The 11,142-nt window shown below is 40.1% G+C and overlaps 1 protein-coding gene across 9 annotated transcripts in view; it reads left to right on the top strand.

The window, feature by feature from the left end:
* Positions 1-11,142, top strand: part of fam204a (family with sequence similarity 204 member A) — a 114,748-nt gene that overhangs the window by 21,814 nt on the left and 81,792 nt on the right. For all 9 annotated transcript variants that reach the window (XM_059947957.1, XM_059947950.1, XM_059947951.1 and 6 more), the window contains 2 exons: positions 1,875-1,989; positions 6,269-6,359. In XM_059947957.1, coding sequence (XP_059803940.1) covers positions 1,875-1,989; positions 6,269-6,359 — 206 coding nt within the window. The remainder of the gene's footprint in view (positions 1-1,874; positions 1,990-6,268; positions 6,360-11,142) is intronic.

The following is an 11,142-nucleotide window of genomic DNA, read 5'->3' as shown; positions in this document are numbered from 1 at the left end:
TTTCTGTTTCCGATCCAAAGCTGTTCGTGTAGATGTTCTAATTAAGTCAATCTTGTATTAACATTTTTACTGGACTTCAATATTCACATTATGAAATCTGTTCATCAATCTGCTGAATGCAGCAGTCTGTAGTTACCTGACATATTAAATGAAATATTGAAAACTGTAATATAGTCCTAATATACAAACCCCATTTCCAGAAAAGTTGGGATATTTTCCAAAATGCAATAAAAGCAAAAATCTGTGATATGTTAATTCACATGAACCTTTATTTAACTGACAAAGGTACAAAGAAAAGATTTTCAATAGATTTACTGACCAACTTAATTGTATTTTGTAAGTATACACAAATTTAGAATTTGATGGCTGCAACACACTCAACAAAAGTTGGGACAGAGGCATGTTTACCACTGTGTTACATCACCTTTCCTTTTAATAACACTTTTTAATCATTTTGGAACTGAGGATACTAATTGTAGTAGATTTGCAATTGGAAGTTTTGTCCATTCTTGCTTGATATAAGACTTTAGCTGCTCAACAGTCCGTGGTCTCCGTTGCCTGATTCTCCTCTTCATGATGCGCCATACACGCTGTTGTAGCCTGTGCAGAATGTGGTCTGGCATTGTCCTGCTGAAATAAGCATGAACGTCCCGGGAAGAGACGTCGCCTTGATGGCAACATATGTCTCTCTAAAATCCTAATATACGCCTCAGAGTCAACGGTACCTTCACATACATGCAACTCACCCATGCCGTGGGCACTGATGGAGCCCCATACCATCACAGATGCTGGCTTTTGCACCTTTTGCTGATAACAATCAGGATGGTCGTTTTCACCTTTGGCACGGAGAACTCGACGCCCGTTTTTTCTGAAAACTAGCTGAAATGTGGACTCATCTGACCACAGCACACGGTTTCACAGTGTTTCAGTCCATCTGAGATGAGCTCGGGCCCAGAGAACTCGTCGGCGTTTCTGCATAGAGTTGATGTATGGCTTCCTCCTTGCATAATACAGTTTCAAGTTGCATTTCTGGATGCAGCGACGGACTGTGTTAAGTGACAATGGTTTTCCGAAGTACTCCCAAGCCCAGGTGGCTATAACTGTCACAGTAGCATGACGGTTTCTTAGGCAGTGCTGCCTGAGGGCTCAAAGATCACGCACATTCAACAGTGGTTTCCGACCTTGCCCTTTATGCACTGAGATGTCTCTGAATTCTCTGAATCTTTTCACAATATTATGTACTGTGGATGTTGAAAGACATAAATTCTCTGCAATCTTGCATTGGGAAATGTTCCTTTTGAACTGACTAACAATTCTCTCACAAATTTTGGCACAAAGGGGTAAGCCACGACCCATCCTTGCTTGCAAAGACTGAGCCTTTGATGGACGCTACTTTTATACCCAGTCATGATACCTCACCTGCTACCAATGTGGTGGAGTCTTCCAAACCAGTGTAACTTAAATATTCTGTGCACTTTTCAATCTTATTTTAACTCTGTCCCAACTTTTGTTGAGTGTGTTGCAGCCATCAAATTCTAAAGTTATGTATATTTACAAAATATGATTAAGTTGGTCAGTAAAACTATTGAAAATCTTTTCTTTGTACTTTTGTCAGTTAAATAAGGGTTCACGTGAATTAACATATCGCAGATTTTTGTTTTTATTGCTTTTTGGAAAATATCCCAACTTTTCTGGAAATGGGCTTTGTAGTTACCAGGTTAGTTATTCAATGTTTATGTTTGTTTTCTAAAGCAAGATTTGTAAAGTTAAGTTTGTAAAGAAACTTTGCCTTCTACAATTTTCCTGTGAATTGTTATGCTTCTCTCATTTCTCTGCTTCTTACTTCTTTTCCTATTTTATGTAACTTCTTTCAGCATGCTCCCTGAAGAGAGTGGCAGTACAAGTGAAGCAGATAGCAGTTTGAAGGAAACAAAACCTTCAGATATAACAGAGGAGTGTCCATCCGGAGTTTCTCTGCATCTATGGAAAGTATGTTTTTCATTATGTGGTTAAGTTAGTAATAGTTATTTAATTCTATTTTCTTTCACTTATTCAGTTTTGTTATGCATTACAAACTGGCAACTATACAGTTGATTAATTTCCCCTATGGGAAAGTCAAATGTTAATTGACTATTGAGATATAGAAAAAACTGAAAATGATTGGTAGAGAATTTATGAATATGTCCTACAGTAATCAAGGAATAACATTATTAGTATCAGAATCAGTGTCAGGTTTAGGTTTATTATCACCGGCATGTGTTGTGAAATTTGTTAGCTTAGCAGCAGTTCAATGCAATACATAATATAGAAGAAGAAGAAAAAGAACAATAATAAATAACTAAGTAATCAATTACAGTGTACATATTGGAGTAGATTAAAAATCGTGCAAAAAACAAAAATAATATATATTAAAAAGTGAGGTGGTGTTCATGAGTTCAATGTCCATTTAGGAATTGGATGGCAGAGGGGAAGAAGCTGTTCCTGAATCCCTGAGTGTGTACCTTCTGGTTTCTGTACCTCCTACCTGATGGTAACAGTGAGAAAAGGGCACGTCTTGAGTGCTGGAGGTCCATAATAATGGACACTGCCTTTCTGAATCACCACTCCTTGAAGATGTCTTAGGTATTTTGTAAGCTAGTACCCAAGATGGAGCCAACTAAATTTACAACCCTCTGCAGCTTCTTTCAGTCCTGTTTCAGTCCTCCCCCATACCAGAGAGTATGAATGCTCTCCACGGTACATGTAAAGAAGTTTTTGAGTGTATTTGTTGACATACAAAATCTCTTCAAACTCCTAATGAAGTATAATTGCTGTCTTGCCTTCTTTATAACTACATCGATATGTTGGGACCAGGTTAGATCTTAAGAGGTCTTGACACCCAGGAACTTGAAGCTGCTCATTCTCTCCACTTCTGAACCCTTTATGAGGATTGGTATGTGTTCCTTCATCTTACCCTTCCTGAAGTCCATAATCAGCTCTTTCGTCTTACTGACATCGAGTGCCACATTTTGCGACGACACCACTCCACTAGTTGGCATATCTCACTCCTGTACGCCCTGTCGTCTCCATCTGAGATCCTACCAACAATGATTGTATCATCAGCAAATTTATAGATGATAATTGAACTATGCCTAGCCACACAGTCATGGGTAGAGCACAGTCATAAAGAGAGTAGAGCATTGGGCTAAGCACACACCCCTGAGGTGCACCATTGTTGATCATCAGCGCGGAGGAGATGTTATCACCAGTCCACAGATAGTAAAGATGTCAGCTAAACCCTTCAACACAATTGTTTTCTGTAATTATTTCCACCAAGTGAAAACTAAATTGCTGACTCTAAGCATGAGATAAGAAGGGATATTTTAGTTTATGTCAGCTTTTATTCTTGTCATTTATTAGAAAAAGTTTATGGAAATTATTTGGAATAAAGATGTCGAAGAACACAAATTATGTTAGCAGCATAAAGTTACTCTGCCATCTGACAATAATCATCAGACTTATATAACATTGCCATTCTTGTTATCTGCTTGGGAAAAGAGGTTATGTTAGAATAGGCAGATTTGCTGTTGGTTCTTTTGCACGAGAACCTATTCAGGCCATCATACACAATTGAAGAAGGAGCAGATACTGACTAAATTCAGTGCTGATAAAAGAAGTTCACTTTCTTATGATGTTCAGTTTTTTGAGATTTTAGATTATCTAACAATTGGTGAATTTTCCATTACATTGTTGACAGTAACTTTATATCTGACAGGGAAACTTCAATTAGCTCTACAAGTGAGCCACCTATCACAGAATCTGCCAGGCACATGTAACTGCATTATGACTGTGCTAGTTAAGTCTCTGGCCATTGGTGACCCCCAGGATATTAAACGTGTTTGTCCTGCAGTAACGCCAGATTAGGAGGAGTGTTTTTTTTAGATGGACTGCTTGCTGTTTATTAACTCAAACTTCAGTGTCGCCCAGGACTTACTATAGGCTATAGGTGATAAGTATTATATGTGATTGAGGAGATGTTTTTAAATAAACAATTGAAGAAAAAATTTGCAAGAGAACATTTAAGAAAGAAATCAGGAGTCCAAAAGGAAGGCATGAGGTTGCCCTAGCAGACAAAAAGGAGAATCTAAGGGATTCTACAGATATGTTAAGAGTATATTGTGGGAATGTTATTGGGAGATATTCCAGGGGACCTGATATATCTGTATCTGGATAGACAGGTACTGATTGGGGATAGTTAGTATGGCTTTGTGCAAGGTTCATCGTGTCTAACCAATCTTATAGAATTTTTCGAAGAAGTTACCAGGAAAGTTAATGAAGGGAAGGTAGTAGATGTTGTTTACATGGACTTTAGCAAGGCATTTGACAAAGTCCTGCATGGGAGGTAGGCCAAGAAGGTTCAGTTTCTTGGCATTCAGTTTGAGGTAATAAATTGGATTGGACATTGGCTTTGTGGGAGAAGCCAGAGTGTGGTCGTAGATGGTTGCCTCTGTGACTGGAGGCCCATAGCTGGTGGAGTGTAGCAGGGATCAGTGGTGGGTCCATCGTTCTTTGTCATCTATATCAACGATCTGGATGATAATGTGGTTAACTGGATCAGCAAGTTTGCAGATGACCCCAAGATTGGAGGTGTACTAGACAGTGAGGAAGGCTATCTTAGCTTGCAGTAGGATCTGGACCAGCTGGAAAATTGGGCTGAGAAATGGCAGATGGAATTTAATGCAGAGAAGTGCAAGACATTACACTTCGGTAGGACCAAACAGAATAGACCTTACAAAGTGAATGATAGGTGACTGAGGAATGCAGTAGTTCAAAGAGATCTGGGAATAAAGATCCATAATTTGTTGATAGATCTATTATCTATCATGGTTAGATAGTGTTGTAAAGAAAGCTTTTGGCACATTGGCCTTCTTGAACTTTGCCTTTTCTCCTTGGAGTGACAGAGGAGGAGAAGTGACCTGATAGAGGTGTATAAGATGATGAGAGCCATTGATCATGTGGATAGGCAGAGGCTTTTCCCCATGTGTGAAATGGCTAACACGAGGAGATATAGTTTTAAGGTGCTTGGAAGTAGGAACAAGGGGGATGTCAGAGATAAGTTTTTCATACAGGGAGCGGTGGGTGCATGGAATGCAGTGATGGTGGTAGAAGCGGATACAATAGGGTCTGTTAAGAGACTCTTCAATAGGTACGTGGAGCTTAGAGCAGTAGAGGGCGGTAGGGTAATTGTAGGCAGTTTCTGCAGTATATAACATGGTCAGTGCCACATTGTGGGCCGAAGGGCCCTCAACGTGCTGTAGATTTCTATGTTTCTATGAGTCACTGTATTGAGTACAGGAGACGAGATGTTATGGTGAAGTTGTATAAGACATTGGTGAGGCCTAACTTGGAGTAATGTTGCAGTTTTGGTCACCTACCTATAGGACAGATATAAGTAAGGTTGACAGAGTACAGAGAAAATTTACAACAATGTTGCCAGGTCTGGAGGACCTTAATTATAAGGAAAAATTGAATGTTCTGATTTTATTCCTTGGAACATAGAAGATTGAGAGGAGATTTGATAGATGTATACAGAATTGTGAGGGGTATAGATAGGGTAAATGCAAGCAGGCTTTTTCCACTGAGGTTGGGTGGGACTACAATGAGAGGCCAGGGGTTAAAGGTGAATGGTGAAAAGTTTAAGGGAAACATGAGGGGAAATTTCTTCACTCAAGAGGGTCACGAGAATGTGGAATGGGCATATAAGCTCAAGTGGTGCAAATAAACTCAATTTCAATGTTTAACAGAAGTTTGGATAGGTACATGGATGGTAGAGATAAGGAGGGCTGGGGCCCTGGTGCAGGTCGATGGGAGTAGCCTGTTTAATGGACATGGTCATTTTCTGTAGTGCTTTCAGTATTTAGTAGTATTCTATTGACTCATTGACTTGAATTTATCACAGAGCAGCCCAGGCACATACTATCAGAGATATTTCCTTCCATATCACTCCCCTCACCTTTGCAACTTACAATACCTTGTTCCTTCTCTGTGTCAGATCTGACAAAGGATCTTTGATCTGAAGCATTAACTCTCTTTCTCTTTCTAGATGCTGCCTCTTTCAAGCTGTTCCCAGCATCTTCTCATATTATATAATGTTCTTACCACCATCATGAATAATTTTCTGATTTGTGAAATACAATCCATTCATTCACATCTGTGAATTAAATTGCAGCAAGCACAATAATGATCTGTTGAGGTTTTTTGTTATTTTAATCCTGTTTTGTTTTCTCAGAAATTTCAGGAATTGAAAGAAAAAAGGAGTGCTGCAGCTCAGCTTTCCTTAAAAAAGAGGGTGAGACGAAAACGAAAAGCTTCTGCTGCAGGTATGACTTACTAAGAAATTATTTACTTCATTCAATTATTAATGAAAATTGATAGCAGCAAATTGGGTACTAATGTCATATAGAATCACAATTCATAAAATAATGTTAATGAAATGATAATCGGGGCTGAGATCCACCGACACATTTCATGCATGTTTCCATACACATGTGATAAATTAGCTCTTCCTGATTTTTATAAATGACCTGGGTAAGGAAGTGGAGGGATGGGTTAGTAAGTTTGCTGATGACAGAAAGATTGGGGGTGTTGTGGGTAGTATGGAGGGCTGTCAGAGGTTACAGTGGGACATTGATAAGATGCAAAACTGGACTAAGAAGTGGCATATGGAGTACAACCCAGATAAGTGTGAAATGGTTCATCAAATATGATGGCAGAATATAGTATTAATGGTAAGACTGTTTGGCAGTGTGGAGGATCAGAGGGATCTTGGGGTCCGAGTCCATAGGACACTCAAAGCTGCTGTGCAGGTTGACTTTGTGGTTAAGAGGGCATAGAGTGTATTGGGCTTCATTAATCGTGGAATTGAATTTAGGAGCCGAGAGGTAATGTTGCAGCTATATAGGACCCTGGTCAGACCCCACTTGGAGTACTGTGCTCAGTTCTGGTCATCTCACTACAGGAAGGATGTGGAAGCCATAGAAAGGGTGCAGAGGAGATTTACAAGGATGTTGCCTGGATTGGGGAACATTGCTTAGGAAAACAGGTTGTGTGAACTCGGCCTTTTCTCCTTGGAGCGACGAAGGATGAGAGGTGACTGATAGAGGTGTATAAGATGATGAGAGGCATTGATCGTGTGGATGATCAGAGGCTTTTTCCAAGGGCTGAAGTAGTTGCCACAAGAGCACAGATTTAAGGTGCTGGGCAGTAGGTACAGAGGAGATGTCAGGGTAAGTTTTTTACTCAGACAGTGATGAGTGCGTGGAATGGGCTGCCGGCAATGGTGATGGAGGCAGATACGATAGGGTCTTTTAAGAGACTTTTGGATAGGTACATGGAGCTTAGTAAAATAGAGGGCTATAGGTAAGCCTAGTAATTTCTATTGTAAGGACATGTTTGGTTCAACTTTGTGGGGCGAAGGGCCTGTATTGTGTTGTAGGTTTTCTATGTTTCTATGTTATCTGAATCTGAGATACTTCATATTTATTAATTTTTCTAATCTATCAGAACTTATCTAAAACTGTTTAGTACGTTTTTCTATATGTTGCTCTATAGTACATATCTCTAATCCAGGGATTTCTATACTTTTTATGTTGTGAACCAATGCAAGGAGTCTGTTTGCTCTGATTTGGGAACCCCTGCTTGAATCTGTACAGGTCCAGTGTTTCTCACATTTAGTGAGTCTCATCACTACGGATTGCTTAGGAAACAGATCTGAGGTGCATTTGGGTGAAACTACAGAGCCTTACGTAGTAAAGTGTTGCTATAATTATGCTGCCTCAGGAAAAAAGTACTACTTATTTTTCATTTTACTTTCATTAATGACTCGGATTGAACCTGTTACTGCTCTTTCCTACTTATTAATATGTAGATACGGTTTAAAACAGATGTCCAAAATTATAAAAAGAATAAAAACAAGCAACAGAAGAATGTCAACCGTATGTCCCTTAGCAGCTACTTGTTTGCTTAATAAAGCTGTGGCTAAATGATTACTGTCCTGTTTCCCATCCCAATTCCCATTTCTCTTGATCCTCTTAGCATTCAAAACTATGTTGATCGCTGCTTTGAATATATTGATTGACTGAGCACACCCAATCTTCTGAGTAGAAAATTCCAAAGATTTTCAAAAGTTTGAAATTTGCAAATTTGCAAAGAAATTTGCAAAATTTCTCTTCACCTCAATTCCAAATAATCAACTCTTTATTCTGAAACGCCTCATCTTAGTTTGTATTCTCCAGCCTCAGAACTTCTCAGAATCTTGCACATCACTGTAAGAAAGCTTCTTACTTCAAATTCTGTGGGGTAAATACTACTTTGTCTCAGTTACTAAAGATTATGGTACGTCTCATCATAGAGCTCAGTCTGGTAAAGCTATTTCACATTGAGTCTTATCTGCAGATTCCAACCTACAGTTGGTGAGGATCAACTCTTCACCAACCCCCATCTCAAGATTCTACCACCCACCCATACACTATGGGCAATGTACCACAGTAAATTAACCCATCAACCTCTATGTCTTTGGGATGTATGCAGAAATCAGAGCATCTAGGCAGAAACAGAAACAGTAACAGTCTCTCGACTGCCCTTGCAGTGTGTTGTGTACAAAGCTAGGCAGGGTGTTAAACAGCTTCTCAAAAATCACCCAAGCCAGAAACTTTCTTCATGATTTTTAATGAGAAAACTTTGTGGATCTACTGAAAGCTAAGTAAAACGTGTATTAGATTCAATTTTTAATCTCTCCCTCTCCCAGTGTAGAGTGCCCTCCTGCTTAAAAACATCCACCATTGTTCCAGTACCTAAAAAGACCAAGGTAACATGTCTGAACGACTGGCGTCCTTTCACACTCACCTCAATAATAAGCAAATGCTTTGAGAGGCTGGTCAAGGACTACATCTGCAGCATGCTACCACCCACACTGGACCCCCTACAATTTACTTACCGGCACAACCAATCAACAGATGACACAATAGCTCTACACACCATCCTTACACATCTGGGAAAGAGGGATGCTTATGTGAGGATGCTGTTCTTAGACTACAGTTCAACAATTGACGCCATAATTCCCTCCAGGCTTGACAAGAAACTCAGAGACCTCGGCTTCACCTGGCCTTGTGCAGCTGGATCCTGGACTTCCTGTCAGATTGCCGGCAGGTGGTAAGAGTGAGCTCCCTCACCTCTGCCCCCGACCCTCAATACAGATGCCCCTCAGGGCTGTGTACTAAGTCCCTCCTTTACTCCCTGTATACCCATGACTGTGTTGCTACCCACAGCTCCAATCTGCTAATTTGCTGACGACACTACACAGGTTGGCCTAACCTCAAATAATAATGAGTCAGCCTACAGAGAAAAAGTCATCACCCTGACTCAGTGGTGTCAAGGAAACAACCTCTCCCTCAATGTCGCAAAAACAATGGAGCTGGTTGTGGACTACAGGAGGAATGGAGACAGGCTAACCCCTGCACGAACATTACCGAAGATTTCACGTGGTCGATACATACCAGCTGTGTGGTGAAAAAGGCACAACAGCATCTCTCACCTCAGACGATTGAAGAAGCTTAGTGTAGGCCCCCAAATCCTAAGAACTTTCTATAGGGGCACAATTGAGAGCATCCTGACTGGCTACATCACTGCCTGATATGGAAACTCTACTGCCCTCAATCACAAGACTCTGCAGAGAATGGTGCGGACAGTCCAGCACATTTGTAGATGTGAACTTCCCACTATTCAGGACATTTACAAAGGCAGGTGTGTAAAAAGGACCTGAAGGATCATTGGGGATCCGAGTCACCACAACCACAAACTGTTCCAGCTGCTACTATCTGGGAAGTGGTACTGCAGCATAAAAGCCAGGACCAACAGGCTCCAGGACAGCTTCTTCCACCAGGCCATCTGACTAATTAATTCCTACTGATGTAACTGTATTTCTGTTTATATAGTATTTATTATAAATTAGCATAAATTGCACATTGTACATTTAGACGGAGATGTAACAGAAAGATTTTTACTCATGTATATGAAGGATGTAAATAATAAAGTCAATTCTAATTAAAATGCAGAATCATTGTGTGGCTGAATATGCTAATATTATCAATTATTCTCATGATAAGTGTTAAACAAGGTAAAATGCATACATGCAACATTCTATCGCTATAGCATGGATGAGAGTGAACTTGGAGCACAATGACAGCTTAATAGTGATAAATGATAAACATAACAATTCCTTCAAAGTGTATCTATTGAGTGTTTACCAATGTTAAGAAGCTCAAGACTCAGATATTGCTGTTTCAGGGCAAGTAAAGATCGGATGGAAATGAATGTGTTTGCTCCAAGTGAAAATCCAAATTAAACCATGTAGGAAATAATGTTAAAAAAACAGCTTACAAACAGGAAGTGATGATTGTACAAAACAAATTGTGTTCAAAATGAGCAGCACCTCCAGAGGCAGAACATTCTCATCTTCTCCCCCCTCCAGGGCCATGGGACCGTTCACCAATACCCTCCCTAACAGGATGAGCTGGGGTTTGGGAACAAGGCGCCTTGCAGGTGGCATGGTCCACAACAACTCTGGGTGATCGTGAAATCTTTTACTAGAATATAATACTCAACATAGGAATGGGAGAGGGATTTGTTTTTTGCTTCTGCCAATTTGAGTTGCAAAATTTATTCATAATCTGTGAAGAGGAAAGCTTATTCTTACTGAGGAATGACAGGGGAACGTGTCTCCATTGAAATTAAAAACAAAAAATTGGTAGAGCTGTCGTTTGTATGAATAAAGTGCTACAAGGAATCAATGGATCCAGTGTGTTCCTGAAAACTTAAGTGTAAGACTTGGGGGGCCAGGCTGAAGCTGCTGTACATTCATCATGAGCAATTCGGCCAGCATGATCAGTTTGGGCCAAGGGGCTTGTTTCTGTGTTATTTAACTCTATTTCTGTATGACTTAAAAACATAGAAAACCTACAGCACAATACAGGCCCTTTGGCCCACAGTGCTGTGCCAAACATGTATTTAATTTAGAAATTACCTAGAGTTACCCATAGCCCTCTGTTTTTCTAAGCTCCATGTACCTATCTAGGAGTCTCTTAAAAGACCCGATCGTATCCACCT

Source organism: Hypanus sabinus, chromosome 22, assembly GCF_030144855.1.
Source record: "Hypanus sabinus isolate sHypSab1 chromosome 22, sHypSab1.hap1, whole genome shotgun sequence".
In the NCBI taxonomy this organism is placed as follows: Eukaryota; Metazoa; Chordata; class Chondrichthyes; order Myliobatiformes; family Dasyatidae; genus Hypanus; species Hypanus sabinus.
This window is presented reverse-complemented; position numbering and strand designations above follow the sequence as displayed.